This window comes from Anopheles arabiensis, chromosome 3, assembly GCF_016920715.1.
Source record: "Anopheles arabiensis isolate DONGOLA chromosome 3, AaraD3, whole genome shotgun sequence".
In the NCBI taxonomy this organism is placed as follows: Eukaryota; Metazoa; Arthropoda; class Insecta; order Diptera; family Culicidae; genus Anopheles; species Anopheles arabiensis.
In genome coordinates this window covers 86338931-86360062 of record NC_053518.1, presented here as the reverse complement: position 1 = coordinate 86360062, position 21132 = coordinate 86338931, and the positions used below count along the sequence as shown (strand labels likewise).

The window sequence follows — 21132 nt, the reverse complement described above, 5'->3', positions numbered from 1 at the left end:
CACGGGCAAAGGTAGCGCGCACGCACTCACGCACGCATTCGTACACCGACCACGCATACATCGCAGCACTCAGTGGAAGTGAGCCCGCTGCTGCTGCCGCCAGGTGCCGTTGTGTGGCACTGTAGTGTGCTTGCAATAGAAGCTGCCCGTCTGTGCTCGAGTGTAGACGTGCTTTTCGTACGCTTGCGCCCAACTTTCGCCTCTCAACCTGTTGCGCGTTCGCCGATAGAGTACTGATTCGTGCCTTCTGCCGCGTTCCACAGTTGATTGTGGCCATCGTGCGCCGTTCCAGTGAATAGTGAAAAAACAATTTAAGTAAAGGTGAAGCAAAAAAGTGCACGGTGCGTGTGTGTGAGGTGTAGTAAAAAGGTGCGCGAGTGTGTTGCTGCTGCCGCCGCATCCTTTTCCAGCAACAGGACAGGAGCAATACAGGATTCCATCACACTGCGCCTGTGTGTGTCGCTCTCTTTCTCTTGCAGTGCGCCGAATACTGACCTCCTTTTGCGCCGTACAGTGTTTTTGATATCCTTGTTGTGTGTTGAGCCCGCAGTTCACTTTGGAAAATCGTGTGTCTCGTGCTGTTGGCTGCATGTGCCGTGAAGCGGAAAACAGTGAAACATCGGCTCGTTGTGTGTGTATGTGTGGGGGAAAATTGGAGTGTATTTCCACCAATTTCGTATCAAAAGTGCGCAAATTGCGGAGTTTTTTGAACGTGTTAACTGATTAAACTACTTTAATAAGAACATAAAGGTGAGTAAAGTGAAAAGAGTTGAACCCCAGTATGTTGAATGGGGAAATTAACAATTCCAAACGGAGAGAAGAGGGGTTTTTTTTACTTCAAACCAACACTACACACCTTTTGCCACATCAAAGGTGGCTTGTGTGTGTTTATTTTCTTTGCTTCACACGCACACATCATCGCTCACCTGCTCGCTGACGTATTTCGTGATTGTGGATGCGCGTGAGCTCTAGACAGATGGTAAATGGGAAAGGTGTTAGCAACACTATTCAAAAACTACGATTTTCCCTCTTTAAAACTAAAAATTAAAGAGCGGCAAAACATTAGGACACTCCCGTCGGTTTTGTGCAAAACTGTCCAAACCACACACTCCAAAAAGAAAAGCCAAAGTGTGTGCGTGCGTGCGCGATTGTTTTGCTTTCCGAAATTTATCGTGTGTGACAGTTGGTTGAGTTTGTGTGCGTTTGTTTCACCGTGTCTCACCGAGCCAGGGCCAATGGTTTTACCTGGAGTGCTGTTCTCACCACCTGTGTGCGTGTGTGTGTGTGTGTGTTCTCACCTGGAACGGTTTCTCACCTGTAGAAGAAGCGCCGAGTTTTGCTGCCTTTTATCACGAGTTGTCGTGAAATTTCCCATTTTTTAAGTGAATTTTAACACACTTAAACCTATTCTGTGTGTGTTGTTCTTTGTTCGGAGGGATTTGGATGCAAAACAATTAAGCAAAACCGCCTTCATTAAAAGCCACTTTACGTGCGCGGCGCGCTGCACACGGTCTTTCGTTTGTGTGTGTTGGTGAGATCGTGCCTCACACCCCGAGCTCACCGATATGAGCGAGTCTGTGGCAGGCCTACCTGGATCGATTGATTTTGGTGGCACACACAGGTAGCGACACGCAAGCTCCGGGCACACGCACACAATCACAAACGCACGGCCATTGAGTTTTCTTGGCCCTTGAGGCAACATAAAAATGCAGCTTATGCTAGGTGTGTGTGATGATGGGAAAAAAGGTGATGATGGTGGTGTGTGCACCTGCAGCAGCAACAGGCTTTACACAGCAATGTTGGCGTCGCTGCGTCAGTGTGCGTGAGCGGGCGATAAAACGGGCAGACGCAACCTTACCTCATTTACACACAGCACAGGAGACTCCTCTTTCTCCTGTGTGGAAGTGGAAGTCAAAAAAAGAGGGTCCAAAGAGGGAATGCAGCTTTTATGATAGCACCTGTTGCGGGGAGGGTAAGAGAGAAGGAGAGAGAGAGACACACAGAACGAAGCGATTAGCGTCTCGCCCTAGCACTATTCTTTCACTCATCCCGCGCAACCCCTTTTCTTCTTCTTTGTAGGTTAGAGGGACGGTGCACCTGCACCACCGGTGGTGCTGCTGGTGAAATTATGCTTTCGCGCTCTAAAGAGAAAGAGAGGGGGAAAAAAGGACAAAAATTGCAATTTTCGTCAGAACACGATCGTCACCAAAACGGTCAGTCCCGTTTATCGGTGGAAGAAATGAAGTAACACCAACTCTGAACTGAAGTCTGAACTCTTTCACGAGACGACGAAGGGCTGGGTGATGATGACGAAACAATTAGCACACATTAACGAAATTCGGTCTAATTTCGGGGCCGAACGAAATTGTGTCGTGTCTATGCGACGGTCTACCAGGGAGAGCAGCAGCGTGCGCACTAGAGACCGTTTGCTTTTGCAGCACAACTTCCTTCGGCGACGATTTGTTCTGCCTAATGGTAGCATTAATTTGTATTCCCTTTCAATCAATTCTACAGACACTTAAAGGCATTTTTATTGCACTCAAAAGCCCCTTAAACGGTAAACAACCCCCTCCCCCTGGGCATGCCTTAAGATGGGAGTAGGTTGGTGTGTGGTTTTTAAAATTCAAACCCCTCGTTACGGCACAGCACACTCTGTCATACGCCAAAATGATTCAGCAAGTTTTGTGATGTTTGGCTTTATATGATTTGTGTGATGCATGAGGAAGAAGGTAGCAGACTTTGAAGGTCCGGCGTGTTTGTGTGTCCGGATTGTGCAATCGGCATTAGAAGGGATATGGCGCGCGTTATTGTTCGTAACTGCTGCGTAAGTCTCGATTTTTAAATTAACGTTGGACAAACAACAATTTAATGCTTTTTCTTTGTAGGAATGTGTGCATTTGTGTGATGCCGGTTTTACCTAATTAATTTGCAGCATTTGGAATCGATCGATCGGAATTTCATCACAAAATCACACACACACACACTTGGGTGGGAAAGCTTCATGTATCTCACACCCCTGCGAGATCAATTAGCGCTAGTTTGATTTCGTCGAATGCGCGACAATTCTCCACGAATAGTTTAGACAATCAATCGACCTAACGTCAAGGGGTACCTAGAAGAAGAAAAAAAGAAGAAAAGCCCATGTGAGTGATTTAGGACCAAATTAAATTCCATTCCCCATGGACAACTTAATTCCATTATTTTAGTGGAACAAGATCGTATGCGCTGCAGGTGTTGGAAAAGAACTTCGGCACTTTTGTTTGGATTTCTGTTTTCGATTTGTGTGTCACCATGTATCACACGTTGTGTCCTTGCCCATGTGCCGTGAGATGTCCGGATTTTCTATCCTGGGCTGCGCGATCGGCAGTACACTGTTTTGCATATGGAAATGCCGATAGCATATGATACTTGGCTTTCAGTTCCTCTTCAGTAGGCATCTTTTTTTTTTTAAAGGAATTGTTGATAGTTTACAGAGGTTGATATGATGGAGTCGAATGTAACTTTGGTAAAGGAACGATATGCTGTAAGTCGTACATTTGGACTCATTTTTAGCATGTGGCCCTCGAGAGCCTGTATTGGAGCCCGCAATGATTATGTTAAAATATATAGTCTATTCTTGTGACTAACATAATCAAAATTTTTAGGGTTGAAAAACAAAAAACGAGCTTTTATAGAAATAGGCAAAAAATTGATATATTCAGTTAGTATTTGATTATAAAAAAACAAATAACAAGAATAAGCTAACGGCGAAAAATCTGTTGCGTCCTTTCATTAGTTTTAAATTTTAAATAGCTCACTATTTTTTAATTCACTTCTGAGGACATTTAAGATGCTTGTTTGTTTGTTTTTCTCCTCCGATCGGACGGTTCCGTATTTAGGCTAAACAAACAAGAGCCCCGTTTTTATAGGAGAAGCACATTCACAACACTCTCTTTCGAATTAATTTGGATCTTGCTTTGAGGAGATTAATTTTCTAAATTAATTCCACGCCCTTTGGAAGCGTTTTCGCTTCCCTTTGATCTCTCGTGGCAGATGTCCCAAGTAGGTAAAAACAGATAGCACTCAAGCTGAGGAACCGTTTTAAAATGGATAAGATGGAAAGAATTTCTTTGGAAGATTAAATGAGCCTTTTAGCGAAATATTAAATATTCTATAATTTTAGCAGTTTTTAGAGGAGAACCCAGGAGCAAAGTTTAAATGTATTAATTCCCAGATGGAGTGACAACTCCCGGTCATAGATCCCGCCGTTTTAAGGCCGTCTGTGAGGAAGTAGAACACCCTTGCTGCTGATCATTTTCGTACAATATTCAAAAAAAAAAAAAAAAAACGCACGCACACCCGTACAGGTGAAAGTCTCTGTCGGAGCTGTTGTTGTTGTTGTTGGTTGCCATGGATACAACGCAGCGCTTATGGAATGTTGTAAAGGAGTGGGGCGGAAATGTCTTCTCGGTAGTCGTTTGGGACGACTTGTTTTGATTCCGCGATCTGCTCTCTCTCTCCCTACCTCCTCCTCAACCCACAGTCCACTTAGCGCAACAGGTGACACAAAGTTGCTGTGCGAATGGGTGGCGGGAATGTTAGCCCAGGACAGCGTGCGGTGGTCCCAAAGGTGTAGAAATGGGGTGTCTCTCTGTGTGTGGAATGCAAAACAGCCATGATAAACGAGCCATGGTTGTTCAGTGGAGAGCATAAAGAACTGTGCGTGTGTGTGCGTGTGTGTGTCTGTGTTTGCACAGGGGTGGCAACATTTTTTTTTGGGGGAGAGAGAGTGAACAACAAAAGTTTGCATTTGCCAGGGGAGGTCAGAAGCAAGTGTTTTCGTCAAACACAGATTTTTGGGGTGCTGTTGCTGTCGAGGGGTTGAATTTTCCCACACTTTTTACTATGGGGTTAGTATGTGTGTTTGTGCAATCAGTCAACACAATGTTGTTGCACATATGTGTGCATATTAATATTTCCTCCCCTTTTTAGATTATTACACTACGATAAGTCACCCACAAACTGTCATAAGTTACTAGAGTGTAAGAACCTGTTTTCGGGTGCGGATTTGAACACACGAGCTGCCGTATGGCAAACCGACGACTTTGTCACAGCACCGTTGGGATGGCTTCCCAGCCTCGACGCTAATGTCCCATTTGTTGCGGACGCTAACAATCCAACGACATGTTTCTAATGATCAAATATCAATAACTCCTAACCAAACCAGCCCTCCGCTCTGCTATCTTTTGTAACGGTTGCAGCAAACGCCGTTATATGGTGGCTTAATACAGGCAGCTCTGAAAAGAACATCTTTTATGCTTATTTGCATCCGGTTTGTGCGATGCGGCTCGACCTGAAATCCAGTGGCTTTGGGTTTGAATCAGTTCAATTTCAGTTCGATCCGTTGATGATAATAAATCTATTTTGCTTTGCTTTGTAGAACAACAGGTTTGAAGATAACCTAATCTGCAATAGGATTTGGGGGCAAGAAAAACAACCTGTTAATAGAATACAGATCAAGGACAAGGCAAAGACGGAGCAGCACGATCGGTTTCGTGCACTGATATGGGAAAATGGAGTGAGAAGATAATCCACCACACACACACGCACACGGGGCCGGCAACGAAACGGATAACGAATCTCGGAAAACGGCAAACGGGTTAGGACAGACAAATTTAATCAAGTGTAATTAATTGGTATGGCGTGCCGCTGTGTCGTGCATGCGAGCACAGAAAACCGGATGTGTTCGTCCTTCCCACCCGATTCGCCTATATGAATCGTGTGTGTCGTCTGCCGATTAGCTAAATGCATATTTCTTGCTTGCTGCTCTGCTGCACCGTATGTGTCGCTTACTGTTATTTCGGTTGGATTAATGATGGTGGTGGATTTAGAGCCATTAATCTGCTGCACCAGTAGTGTCACTTGCGGGAGCGTCTAATTAAATTGGATGGATTTATTGCTGTTATTGGATGGATCTTTAAAAAAAATGTTTTAAAATTGTATGTGCGCGCATTGAAGTCTCTTTTGAATGATTTTATTTACTAAATTTACTAATTGTTTACTTAAAACGTAAAAAATAGTGTTCAACACAGACTACAAAAACATAGAACGAAATCCAATTATTATGGGATAAAATAAGGTTCGTCTTCTCCTGGTGACACTCAAAAGACTTGTCAGTGCGCGTAAGCAACGAACCCCCTTCTGTTTTGGTTCTTGACTTTTCTCGACCAATCGGTGATCATCATCGGGTCGACCCACTTGACTTACGGTCGGATCGGTTTATTGCTTAGAGGTTAGAGTGCGCGCCCTGCTGTACACGCGCAGCATATTTCCACGCCCGCCTGTCGAAGGTCGTCGGTACGCGCGTGCGTCTACGACGGATTCGATTCGATACACCACTGTCCCTTTCGCGCTCTCTATTTAAAGATTGATTTTATCATCATGTTTTCCCTTTTCCACTGCACACACACATACACGCAGTCAAGTTGGAGAATTAATTGAAAAAAAAAAAATGCAATCGCAGTGAAACTACGCGCGCGCTCGCACGGGTGCGTTTGATTAGAAACGTAAGCACGCCAAAGGGAGGAATCAATTAGCTTTATGAGCCCTCATTGCTCTCTCTCTCTCTTTTTCTCACACACATACATTTTTGATTCGGACTCTCGCGATGACTGGATGGAATACGATCCACTGCGGTTGTTTGTATCTGTGTGTGTGTGAAAGAGGGGTTGACACCCCCCCCCTCTCGCAGGGTAGAAGAAGATGTGTTTGGTCAACGCGCGAGCAACAACCCCCTTTGGGTGTGTGTGCGCGCGTTTTGGCGTCATTTTTGCGAGGTGACACCTGTCCAGTGGACGTCGTCGTCTCCGCTTTGGGTGGTTTGTTGATTTACTACGCGTCTCTGTGTGTGTGTGTGGGTCCGATCGAGACCGAAAATGGCGACGATGAACTCTTACTCGATCGGTTGTTGTCCATTAAGAGTTTTTTTTGGGGGGGTTTAGCATTTTTCCTTGCTTCTTGATTTTGTTTGGTCGGCATTCCAAAGTGATCATCCTCCTAATAAAACCTGTTCTACGCACTCTGTTGGAGTTGGGATTCAGTTGGGGGATCGATGTTGGACTAGAATTCGATTTAGAATTCGGGAGCTTAATATGTGGGAAACGGTACTGTTGGGGGTCGACCCTGGGCGTTCTGGGCGGTTAAGGTCCAGCCTAGAATGTGTTCGGTCGTTCTGTGGACGCCAGAAAATGCGCGTGTGTCTAGCTCTTCCGCGCGTCATCCTCCGTGACACGTGTACACGGGTTTGACTCGTTCAGCTTGATTCCTTCCCTCTTTGCTCACCTCTCTACCGTCGGCTTGATGTTGCTTTGTGTAAGGAGAAGGAATGAAGATGATGATGACGATGGCGATGTGGTGACTCCAGCGTACGCTCGAACCGGTCGCTGGTAAGTCCGGTTTGTGGACATTCCGTTCCGTGTGTGTGTGTGTGCCACCACCCTCGGTGGTGGCGTGTGATGAATACTTTGATGGGGAGGATGCTCGTGTAGCCCGAACGTCTCTACCGATGATGGTGCTGCTGCTGTTTCTCTGCAGCATTCATTCAATTCCCTTCCCTTTGCGGTTGTGTTGTAATTCATTCTTTGGGCGAGAAACCCTTTTTTGAGCGCCAGAGGCAGAGACAATCCAGCGGCGCAGCAGAGGAATCCCTTGCGTGTGTGGAGTCTTGGCAGAAAGTGCGCCAACTGCTTGTTGCTGCGATTTGTACTGATGATGCAGTTGTGGAGAAGGTAGAGGAAGCAGTAAAGGAGAGAAGAGAGGGTTGGTTAATCGAGAGAAATGGAAAGAAGTCGAAACGCGTGTTGAAAAAAAAAAATGCTTTTTGTTTTTCGGCATCGCACGATGCTTTTTTTTTGTTTCATTTTTTATTTGGTACGTTTTGTTGCTCCTTTGCTCGTTGCGCGCTTACGTTTATTTAATTTCTCTTCTCTGCTGCTCGCTTCCTATTGGCGGCGGTGTTGGTCACTGGGGTAGGGTAGCACTATGGGCTGATGGTATGCTAGAAAACGACGAAAAAATAGATACAAGCAAATCTCTAACATCTAAATATCATTGCTAGGAGTGGTATATTATGATTTTTAAAGTGTTTTTCATTCCTAACTAATGAGAATTTTACATTTGGTTTAACACAAATTTAATCTTTTGTTAATTTTGAAACGTCTAATGGCAAATTTCTGCTTCAATGAGCTGATAATTTGCTGTTTAATTATGTGCATGGAGTGAATAGAGTGAATGGAGCATACTGACCATGTCCAGGCTCACGTTTATTTGTCATGAAATAGTGTTTTTTTTTTTTTTATTTAAGCACTGTAATTTACTGCACTTACATATAATTGTTCTTTAGTACAAGAAAAAGCATTGTTTGAAATTGCTAAAACAAATGTTAATAATATTTTTGTTAGATATTAAGGTCTGTTACGACTTACGAGGTCTGTTAAGACGAATTACGTAGTTATAGTTGAAAATTGAAATGAACATTGACATCATTTTGAGTTGTTTTTATATGTGGAATCAGCACATGATATCTGAATAACTCCTTCCGCAGAGTCATAATTAAACATGATAAATAAGTAAAATTAACGAAAATGTTTTGTGAAAAAAATGTGTTTACAGCGGCACGGTATGCTTGGAAAATTCCCCTTTTCGGTCGCAACACTCCATTGTGTGATTGCAAATTTCCACAGTATGCTTGCAACATTCCACTATCGATTTGTCACTATCGAACATTCCGCTAAGCGTCAGGGGTCCTTTTTAGTTTGCGGAGCCGCATACCTTCGCAAAGAACGATGTTGAGGGCCAGTTTTTCCGTTGTTTTTAGCTAGTGCGAACGTTTAAATCTCGTTTTTGTGAGAAAATGCTAACAGAATATACAAAACCTTTATAGCTTTCCATTATTGAAGCTTAGTCTAGCGTCTCGAAGCGTCTCGAAAAAAAAACAACTACAAAATTTTCTATACAAATAGTCACAATAATTAAATATTTACTTGAACCTTTACAAAGTCATCGCATTTAGTTTGGAGACCTCTGCCCGAAGTTATTAAACTATTCCATTACATGATTCAAACTCTTCATTTTCTTCAATTCTTATCAAGGTCTTACAGGGTTTTTCGAGTCAATTTACAACGTTTTTTTTAAGAGCTGGTAAATGTTGTATTTGCATCACAATAATGATTCGGTTCTTCAGCATGATTTTCAACACGTCTCAAGCTGGATTGAGTTTGACAGTTGTTTGTGGTGTGTTGAAAATCCAGGTGTAAGAACTGAAATTTTATTTTAATGCAAATTTGCCATTTGACAGCTGTTGAAAAACATCTTGGAGGTGGTGAATAATGATGTGAATATTCGGAAGTGACATTGGAAAATCCTGTAAAGGTCTAAAAGGCTCTTCGTAATGATTCTTCGGCTTGTTGTAGAGGAAGTTTGAAGTGCACATGACTATTTTTTTACGCTCTTTTCATATTTTTGCATTTCTATGATCCGAACTCAAGACTAAAGTTGGCGTCAGAATAGGTAATGAAATCCTCGTCCTCCGTGATACCCGAACACTTTGCAGCGAACGAAAAGGGCACCCCCAAAAGCAACCACCCCTGCACCAGGAAATACACAACAGCAGCGGGGTGTGCTGCGCGCGCTATTTTTCTGTCCATTTTTCCACCGTCTCGCACGCACATTGGCGCTGGTCTTACACCGGTGGCGCGGCAATCAACACCACTTCCCCGTATATCGTATGATACGAGTGACGTGATATCCACGTCCGCACTCGGGGTCCATTCCGAATCGGTTTTGGTTGGCTACATTTTCGCCAGCACCACCACCACCGTCTTCATTGCCGCCGCCACCACATCGTTTTTCGCTGCCGCAAAGGAGAGAAAGTTTCCCAACCGACACGCACCTGAAGAAGTTATGCACACAAACACACACACACACACACATGGAGCCACGCACTTACAAATGCACAAACACACACACGCTCACACATACACATACACATAGTTAGGGTGGTGTTAGTAGTGGCCGTTGCTGTTGTTGTTGATGATGATGATGGCGTTTGGCTTTCGGAGCTTAATTTCCCTGGACTTCTTCCCTTCGCTCTGACACGCAAGCTCGCACACAAGGCCCGCGGGTTGGCCGCCACCACCACCACCGGTACCGATCGGTGATCGCTCTGGACATCTTCTTCGTTTCGGGTCGAGGAAGATGACTCTGTTTTTTTTTTGGTTCTATCCTCCGCGCCCGGTTCGTTGTTTCTTCTGTGTGTTTTGTCCGTACGGGAACGCGCTGGTAACAGTTAGCACATCGACCGAGCATCCTTTTATTCCATTCTTTACCATATTGCTGTTGGTTTGTTGCTGTTTTCCTTCATTCTTCCTGCACAATGATGCTGTCGAGAAAGAGTGGACAATTTCGGTTTCCCACTTTTTTTGTCTGTCCTTTCACGATGGCATATAATGCCGTTAGGTTTGAAGATGTGTTGCAAAAATATTTCCTCTTCTTTTCCCTTTTTTTTGCGCGCTGAAAAATTACAACTCAGGGAAAAGCAGTTTTGGCTTTTGTTTGTATTTTTGTACTGGAATTTTGATCGGCATTTTGTATGTGTGTGATATGATCGCAATGTCTCCGCAATGGTGTGTTGTGCTCTGCAATTAATGTAACATTTTGTTTTATCTTTCCTTTTCCTTCACAAGCAAGATGTTCTTGCAGTTGGGCTTTCTTTGCTTCACTCAGGAATTTTATCATTTTCATCCGTTTTAATGCTGTGATTTTATTTTATTTTTATTTACAGTGTGACGCTACCATTCGTAAATTTTGATATCCAGAGAGACAGAGAGAGAGCGAGAGTCTCTCGAAGCAAGAATAACTGGTGTAAAACTAACAATATAAATAGTTCTGAGTACCTTTTGTGAAGAGGTATTGAACAGAAAACATTCCAAAAACTACTTCCAAGGAAATGAAGTAACGATTAGCTTGCCAAGAGCTCCGGCTGCATATCCAACGGTCATGCTTTACCACACATCCGAGGAACTTTTGTGCGCAAGAACATTCGCTATTGTGCGTTAGTGCGTTAGAGTCCTTTCCTTTTTCAACATCTCCCCATGATTATGCTGTTTATTTGTGTATAAAGTGTGTGTCTGTGTGTGTGTTTGAAAGTTCCGTTTGTGGACCATCCCGCTTACTTTGTGCTGGTTCGCAAAGATCCCTATCTAACCAAGTAAAAAGTGTGCTACAGAAACAAAACAGTGAAGTGAGTTAGTTTTGGGAGAAAACATCAGCTTCCACCTTCCAAGTTGCGTCATAAAACTATCCTCCCCTCACTGCTCACTGCCAAGAATTTGGCAACCGTGTAGACATCAAAGACGAACCTCAAGGCAAAACGGCTCCCGAGAAGTAGTAATACGCTCTCTTCTGTGTATTTGCACGACGTAACCGCCTTTTAGGATATGCTCGCCCAAAGCAACATCCAGCAGCAGCAGCAGCTGCTGCCCGCGGCAATCGTCGCCAGCAGCCCGGCCGCCACAACCACCACCGCTAGCAGCACCACCGTCAGCACCGGCAGCCCCAGTGCCGCCGCCGTGATTCCGGGCGACGGCACGAAGCCGCAGCAGCAGCAGCAGCAGCAGATGCTACTTCCGGGGCATGTGGTGGTGCTGCATGTGACGACATGCGGCCAGAGCGGGGCCGGGCTCGGCTCGGACGAGAAGGAGGTCGTGCTGCTGATTTACGTAATCATCGACGTGCAGACAAATAATGTAAGTACACGCGGAACAACACAACCAACGCCTAAAATTAGCAAACGCAGGGGGGAAGGGGGAGAAAGAGGAAGGAGAGGAACTTCCATCAGGCAACGAAAATCTACGTTGATCCGCGACGAAATCATTTGCTCTCCCCTACCCTTTGGTTTTGGGGTGGAGATGTGTGTTTGATTGCTCTTTTGGCTGTGTAGTGTGTGATCTTCACCCCGATGATCACTGTTTACACACGCGGAGGGGCGGGTTCCTGCCAACATGGGCAACACAGGAGTCCGCGCCGGCAACCTTGACGTGTTCAACCCGAACGCGAGTTGCAGAGATATTGACGATGTTGTAGGATGGGCATATTGGGACATATTGGATGTTCGTACATTTGGAATACGTCCAGACAATTATTTTGTTGTTGCTGTTGAATTCAACGCAACAAGCTTCTGGAATTGGTGAAGGTCACGGACACTCCTTCATTTAGTTGTTAGCACCTTGCCATTAGCCAAGCAACACGGGAGGAGGATGTCTTTCTGTTGGGATATGCGGTGTGTCCAGTGAGAATAAGTTTCACATAGGACGCTAGAATAATAGTTCCCGGAAATGGGAGAACCAATAGCGTCTATTGCTATTGCTTCTGCGGAAACTTAGATCAAATGAGCATACAGTTAAATTAGCTAGTGGGATTTACCCAGACATTCCTCGTTGATTTTCCGCTTGTGAAGTTAATTGTTTATGTAACAATACAACCCAAATAGATCCGAATCCAATATTGGATACAGAAAGGTAGATCTCAAATTCATTTAAATTAGTCTTATTCACACTATCATAAGATATACATGGTCTAATAGTGAGTCCATGTAAATCCTCATTTGAGTCAACATTATTTGCACAAATTGTTTTAAAGAGACTTCAAAGTATCCTATATGTACTGAAGCTTAATCATGATAGTGTCAGCATATTTTAGATTCAAAATTCTAAACATTGGATCCCTTTTAAACTCCTCAATTTTTTGAATTCTCCTTCTTTGGGATTAAAGTGGTAGCGGCATCTAGATATTTCCATGTAATATGTTTGTTGGACTCAATCGACCATTAGTTAATTGTTCAACTCTAAGTGACAAGAAGATCGGCGAATATTTACTTTTAAAACAACAACTGGTTACTTCAGATGTTGTGTCAGAGCATCAGGAATTCCCAAATAATTTTGGAAGATTCAAGAATGCTTGTTGAAGAATCAATAAACAATTCCTCTACCATCATTTCTTCTGACATGTGAAAAGACGACTAATGATGTTCTTAGATTGAAGAAGCACAAAGAACCCTGGAACTTCAATAGCTCCTAATTTCTGTAAAACATTCCTTCAAGCGTTGAATAATGATATTCACAATAATATCTAAATCAATGACTCTAAACCAGGGCAATTTTTTGTGTTCTTTATCGCCAAATAACGGACCTCAGTACAAAATCCCTTGTTTGAAACATTCCATAGCACACTTCTACTATCTTCAGTTCCTTGCCGATACAATAGATTTCCATGTGGAGAAGAGATTAAAGAAATGCGTGTTTATTTTGCAACAACCAACAGTTACGTATCGATCACTGTCCCCGTACACTGGCGAACCGTTTCGTGGCTACAGTTCGAAGTTCGAATCCGACCGGAAATCGTGCGGCTCGCGAGGTACAGTTTTAATTCCTTTTACGCGTTCGCGTAGGGTTTTTGTGTGTACTTGGCGCGTATTGCCCGAGATGTAATCTTCCGCTGGATGGAAAGGGTACTCTTCCTACCGTTGGTGATCTAGTTTCGACTGCAATCGTACCCAAAAATTGGCTCCCATTGTCATTTTCGACGGGGAGGTTTTTTCGGTACGCGCCGGTTTGATTATTTTACGTTTGGATTAGCTCTTCTCTACGTGCCAGCAGGGAGCGCGAACCGGCTTTGGGATGAATCACGAGAAAAAAAAATCTAGTTTTATATTTGATTTACTGTTTTCTCGATCCTTTTATTGCTGTAAGCGCCACAAACACGACGCCGCTGGTCTTTTGAATAGAAGGTGTCGATGGTGCTGCTGTTGGAAGTGTTTGATCGTAGCCGAACTCTTCTCTCCCGCTGGTAGGAGGAGCTGGAGGTACGATCGATCAATCTATCGGTAAAAGTAGAAAAACAAAAGAAAGAGCCTGACTGTTTGTTCAACCATCGGGGAGAGACGGATCCGATAGGGGGGGTTGAGGACACACCGTGAAGCATCTTTTCTTTTCATTGACGAGCGGATTTTGGCCCCGATCTCGACCGTCTTTGGAATCACCCGCTGCTGGAGCAGGTCGACTCCGCTTCGTCTCAATTCCCAATCCGCTCACTTCGTTTGATGCGTATTATCTAGTCTTTTCTGGTTTTGAGTTGAAAATGAATTCGTTACAGAACATAGAGCGCCGCTGCTAGTCAGTGTGTGTGTGGTGCGTGCGGAGGTCATTTAAAGCAATAAATTATTTTGATGCACAGCAAGATTGAATTGTTAGCCACTCTAATACCTGCATGTGTATTACTCGGGGCAGCTTTCGAGTCTTGTGTGTGTGTATGCTTGTTTTTTACCGTTTGGTTTTGCAACAAAACAGAAGAAAAACCGGACAGCGGTAATCGGGAGGATGGCCGATTAAGTTCAGTGATAAATGGTGCATTTATGTGTATGGTGCCGACGAGATATGACGACGGCTTGCACTGCTAGGCATCCATCGTTCATTAGCTTTAGATTATGGCGGCTTGAAAGGTGAACGGTGGGGTTGTTTTTTATATCTATTGTTTGCCAAGCTAGGGTTGGAATTTGGATTTGCTTTGTTTTTGTAATTTTATGCTGATTGAACGTTGCTTGATTGATTTTGATTTTTATTCTGATGTAGTATATGTAGTGTTATATGGAACAATAAGATTGAAAACTCTTTGGCGAACATTAAAAGAGGACTATCTCGAACTATTGGCACTGATGTTCAGTAATATCAGTAGCGTTCTGTAAAATGTCGATCCATTGGAATCTTGTAGGCAGGAGCACATGCTTCTTCAGAATATGACTTGGAGAACATTCATAGAAAAAGAATTAGTTGTATCAGAGAACCTGAGAAGACAAACAATCCAAAACGGCACTGGACGTAGCTTTTTTTAGTAAAGAACTTGCTGGAATTGGATGTTGAAATTAGAAATCACTAGATGTGTTCCTCCAGAGTCGATAGACATACATATCATATTGTGAATTCAAAATTATTGGAGTGTTCTATCCTTTTGGAAAAGAAATTCTTGTTAGGATTTGTTAGGCTTTGCTGGAGATGTTAATACCTCATTCTGAATCTTGTTTTTCGTTCCTTTCTTGATATTCACGTGCACGCAAGAATTTAGTGAATTGTGCTGTGGTGTGTCGTTCTCTATTTTCGACAAGCTTTTAGCAGCATTTAATGCATTGTCCAACAATGAAGTTATTTTTCAACTTGCTTCTGTTTCCTCAGTACATTCTTGATATTCAATATCATGTTGAACAACCTTTTTAAAGACTGGTTAATCCTTAGTTGTCGGGTCGTACAGTATTATTCATCATCTTTTTCAGTTATTTCAGAACTGATACACTGATGCTAGGAACATCTCTATTCTTCTTCAATAGAGTCCAGTGGCCTAATATCTTGTTAAGATCTAAGACTTAGAATCTGATAAATGGAATATCATCATCATCAGTATCACAGAGTTTTATAAATAGTAATGTAATTTTCAAATGTATTGGAAGAAATTCTTGTGGGGAAAAAATACTCCAAGATTGCTTCTTCAAACAAAAACGTAATGCTTTAGATCATGCAGATGGTACTATAAATAAAGAACCGTAAGAAACACTACAGGATATTGAACCGATCGGAATAATGCATATCCTAGTGGATGGGCTTTTCAATTTCCTGCCCTCCTTCATTCGATCGCGTTCGACTTCCGTTGCGATAAAAAGAGGTCAACTCGGTGCAGTGGCTTAGTGCAACACGCTGCACGCAGTCTGACATTTGTTTTATCACACGGTTCCGATCGATCGTATGCGAGACAGAGAGGGTAGGGTCACTTCCGGTCGGGAATAAGAACCGTTCAGGCCGGACCGAGAACAAAGCGCTGACTTGTCCTTATATTCTTAGAACTCCCGGGCGGATCTTCAGGTTATTTTAAGAAGATGAGAAACGGTTTTAGCTGCGCTCATTCGCTTTCCTTTTTTATCATAAAAAGTATCATAAATTGTTTCGAACACAAAAGAAGCGCTCCGAAAGATGCATCAAAAACTGGGGTACAAGATAAGGCTGGAAAGCTAAGCTCCTTGCTTTCCGTTTATGTTCTTTGCGTCGTTTGTGCGCGTTACCCGTTCAGAATATGTCCCGGACGAGCACCGAGAACCCCGGAGGGCAGTCGTTTGCTCTTTCCTCGTGCGTGTTAAAGTTGGTTGCGTCATGTAAAATTCATGATCACCATCACCGCATCGTCCGCTGTGTGTCGTCCGTCGTCGTTTCGCTGTCGTCGGCGGGGTCGGGAACTATCGTCGCTGACCCCCTGCAACGTACGTACGCGGGGACGGTCGCACTCGACTGTCGCACACCGTACGGTGTACTTTGCCGAACCACTCTTCTTCCGCGCTCTAGTTTGAGGTCAGCAAGCTCCCTGTACTTGGAATGCCTTCGAACGCTAGCACGCAATGGCCTAAAAGAGAGACACATTACAAAGCCATTTGTGTGCAACAAAGAATGATGTGTTACTTCACGTTCGGAAGCATTTTGTGGTGCTAGCTTTGAGGACAGGAATCGACACGGAATCTTTGGACGGCTTTTGTTGCATAAAATCTTCCCCCTTGCGCGCGGGAGTGGTGCATCGTTCAGTGCATCGGTCAGCAAAGTTTTGAGGGAGCGTTTTATTCCCTCAAAAGTGAGACATCAAAATATGTGCATAATGATTTCACTTTCCTCTGTCTCCCCCTTCCGACTAGTTGCCGCCTGGTCGTGTTGCGGTTTGCGCTTCCGTTTTCAGAGCACCTTCAGAAACTGCTCCTGGGGCCTAAAAAAGAAAAAAAAAACACCCATCGGTGGTTGTGTTCTCCCCCTTCTCCCGCTGCTTTTGCATCGACATATCAGAGGTGGTAAGGGGGTTCGGCTGAATGCTGAAGCCACCGAAAAGGAAATTACCGTTTGACACCAAGGTCAAGTTGTCGCACCACGGTGTGTTGTGTGGTGGAAAAGTTCTACACTACGCCGGCGCGGCTGGGTGATGAACCGGTGAACGCGCGCTCTGGACTTAATCGTATGTAGATTTATGATTTCCATCGCGCCGCGCGTTTATCGTGCACTCGTGCGAACTTTCCGGTCGTAGGTTGCCTTTTTTTTTTGGTGTGGTCACTGTCGGTGGTGGACACAAAGATTTGAAAAGAGAGCGCTGATGGCGGTTCCCCAGAACCGTGCAACACATTCAGAAGTTTAAACCTCAAGGGAGTCGGGGTGAAAAGCCTTTCAAACAAGTAAGCTGATGGGACAGATAATGACTCTTTATGCTGTGTGATAAGTGGAATTTTTCAATGGTATGAATGTAATATCGTTTGTTGTCTGATCGATTTCATAACATGTTCTTTTGATGAAGTAATCATCGAATTTGATTTCCATAGCTTTTGCTTTTGATAGCTTCAGTTTTGTTGAATCTCTGCATCATTTCAATTGTATAGATTTCTATGACTGAAAACTACTTATTTCAATTGATTTTAACTCTCTTCTGGAAACTCTACAATACGGCTCCAGCTAATGATCACGCTGTGACGCTAAAGTATTATATTTTTATCTTGTGATGAAACAATGATTCTCATGTTTTATTCTCAATGATTGGAAAAGCAAACATTCATTCCAAAATAACAATATTTGTTTAAAATTTATCTTGCTTCTAATTATCCCATCATTATTCGTTAAAATAAAAGGGGGTTAAATTATCTTGCTTTTAATTATCCCATCATTATTCGTTAAAATGATTAAAAAAATGATTCTTCAAATTATGAGTAAAAATTGAAAGAATAATATATTTTCGACTGCAAAACTGTTAAAATAGATATTTGCATTTACGTCATTAACTAATATAAGTAGTTGTACTAGAGTTTAACTACACCGCTTCGTTCGTCAAGCTATTTTTGATAATAATCGCTCCATGCTCTTTCCACTTCCGCGAGCGAGTAAATCAACATTTTTCGATCATATTTCATCCGCCGCCTCTCAGACGTGTGCGCCACTAAAGCGCCAACTTTGGCGGACAGTGGGAAGCTATGATTGGGCGATAATGGTTTCGTATCCGTAGCGTTTTTGTAGTAGTTTCGCAAATCTCTCCAGCCCTGCTGGCTCATCCAATTTGGGTTCAGTTTTAACTACTGCCAAAAACATCACTTGAACGGCGTGATAAAACTTCATTTAAGAAACGGTAAATCCTTGCCATTTTCTCCAGCCCTGTGTGTGCCGTGTGTGTTCCCCTCCACACATGTGCGATTAAGAGTGCACAACTTTTGAAGGAGGAAGTACATCATCTAAATCGCTCATGCCCCCCGACGGGGGTCATGTTGGGTGTACAGTTTTGACCAGTTTGCCACCAATGCCGGTCAGGCTGGCGGCGCCCGTTTAGCTTAGTTGAACTCCGCTTCGAAAACTCCTCGCTCTCGACACTCGCCGATATATGTACGCGTTGAATAACGGATGATGAAACGATTTCGGCTGCTGCTTGTGTATGATGATGGGAATGGGTTGATAAGCGCTGCCGCAAGTCACTGGTGTAGGATGTGCTTTTCGAGTGCTTTGGCCGTTTTTTTTCTTCTTCATCGTTGCTTCTCTCCTCACAGGGGTTTATCTTATCGTGTGCATATTTCCTGATACTATTTTCATCTTTCAGCTAGCGGTGTCGGTGGGTTTTTGTGTGTTTTTTTTACTTCTCTTTTCAATGTATGTGCATCGGATAGAGAAAGAGCGAGCATAGCTTACAGCTTGCGTGACTTTCGTCCATAAGTTTGTAGATTTTCATAATAAACTCTGACACGACAGGTTGATGTGTGTTGCACGAAAAGGTGTGCACTTCATTTGGAAATGCTTATCATTTTAACTTTTAAAACATCATTCAGATGCATCTTTCCGAAGCATAGATGCAGCAGCAAAATGACATACGGACTAAAAATCCAATTAAATCTTAACTAAAACGCACTGCAGATGTCATTCCAGGTGTCTTTTCCAGGTCCAGGTTACATTTTCATGAAATGAATTTGTTCCGTAGAAAAATGATAAGAAGGTAAAGCTTTAAATTAGCTCCACGGACGTCAACTGTGTGTCGTGCCACCATTGTGTCATGAAAATCCCTTATCACTGCTTTCTAAGGCCTCTTTTTATACGTAAAGAAAGCAAAGCAAATGAGTAAATCATTAGCAAACTTACCTACTTACCTCTCTACACCGATTGCTATTGCTACTATTGGCGTCTGTGTCTCTGACCCCTCACCCTCTTTTGCAGTGTAGTGTGTCTGCGATTAGAATATAGATATTGAATATTTATAATGGCTTTCTTTTTAACAATGCAAAGCACTGGAAATGATTACATTTCAAAGCATCCCGACTCATTAAGTGACTCTTGTGTTTAAGTATTTAGCTCACGTGGCGTAGGCTTTTGGCTATCTTTTCGCCTGTTTGCCTGATGTGTGTTTGACGCGCCATAGTGGATCGGAATGAACAGTTTCTAGCCACGGTTCAGCAAAGTCTTGGAGGCAATACATTTGGAGCTGAAAATAAGGCACACATAGCACTGTAATGGATTTCACTCGGAAGGATGTGTGCGGATGTGTGTGTTGTTAAATCCGGAACGAAACAAAAAAAAAAGCTAGACAACTATTTGGAGCTAATTGCTAGACTTACTCTGTTCTGCTGGTTCCGCAGCCAAGCCTCCAAACCGGTGCGCTGTCGACGAACTCTAAAGGCACACACTTTATGTTTGCTAGCGCTAGAGAAAACGCACGAAAGCATAAAGACACCAATTAGTTGCGAAAGTTTGCACATTGACTAGCGGCATGGGTTGGTTGGGTGTTCCGTGCTAGAACACTGTGCGTCGTCGGGTATGTGTAGAACAGGTTCTGCACCTTCTGGCAGTATGCAGTGTCGTAGAATTATCTACGTGTGTCCTCCGGAAATAGGAGTTCCGGGGAGAGGCTAGCAAAAAGCCTCTAGACGTCATAGGAACCCGCGAACCCCTTAATGCTTATCTCGGCAGGCAACAGTACAACAGTGTGTAGTGTTTTGTGGAGCGCAAACCACAACTCCGTAGGCTCCGTAACTGCTAACCGCTAATTCCAAGTCATTGTGGAATAGATGGCGTATCCCCCATGCCAGTCTAAAACGCTTCAGCTCCCGGTAATCAATCTTTCGGATGGGTTTTGCTACCATCTACTATGGGGATGGCTCTTTTTGTAATGTTCGGTTGATCTTTAGGTGTAAAGTAACGAACGCCAGTGTCTGTGCGGAGGTAACGGCAGTGGATGGATAATGATAGCCATTGGTATTATAGCATACATGAAGGCACTGCTGTGTGCTCTCCTATATTTGTGGTCGTGCATCTCTCGCTTAAAGCGAATAAGAAGTAGCACAAGCTTGGGTAATTACCAACTCTGCAAGTCTGAATCTTACATTTCAGGCAAGAAGACACTCTGACACATTGTATGGAGGAATGGTCAGAGCACAACTTCATGAAACAGACATAAGAAATAAAGTATTGTCCATGTGATGGAGCCCCCAAAGAAGAACACAATTTCACACAGATGCAGATGATGAAGAAGAAGCTCCAACATTCCTGAGATGATGCTGTTGTGTGCCTTCCTCTGTGCGATTGCCTGCCAAGCTTGGACAAGCTTCAGGTTGCACTTTCCCAGCTCCATCCCAGATCCGATGTCGGTGGTGAAATCGGAAGTCATGGAAAGCCGTATTGATGTCAACAGGTTGATGCAGCTCTAGCTCTGTGTGTGCACTTTCGCCCAGTGTTTACCCGGTAGAGCACTCCTTGTCTAGGATTTGCGAAAGATAAACGGCCGTTTCGATTTATGCTGAACACTTGACCTTATTTCGTGCGGAAGATGAACCGAAACCACAGACTTCTCCTCTCCAGGAGTATTCTAGGACATGGGAGACTTCCCGGGTCTGATGATGGTTTCTGATACGTGCGTATCTTTGTTGTGGAATTTCTTTGCATAAAGTTTCTAATTTCATCGACATTGATTTCAACCTCAATGTGTGTGTGACACCAATGTGTGGTGATGTGAGGTTTTATCGTATTGCGTCTTATATTTGGACTCCCACTTCGGCTGGTAGCA

The 21132-nt window shown here is 43.5% G+C and overlaps 1 protein-coding gene across 2 annotated transcripts in view; it reads left to right on the top strand.

Moving 5' to 3' along the window:
* Window positions 1–71: 71 nt before the first annotated feature.
* The window catches only part of LOC120905027 (RNA-binding protein fusilli), a 79244-nt gene continuing 58183 nt past the window's right edge, over window positions 72–21132 (top strand). The window contains exons 1-2 of one of the 2 annotated variants that reach the window (XM_040315645.1): window positions 72–750; window positions 10820–11783. In XM_040315645.1, coding sequence (XP_040171579.1) covers window positions 11475–11783 — 309 coding nt within the window. In that variant the 5' untranslated portion in view covers window positions 72–750; window positions 10820–11474. The remainder of the gene's footprint in view (window positions 751–10819; window positions 11784–21132) is intronic. The other variant, XM_040315646.1, reaches the window with a different exon arrangement.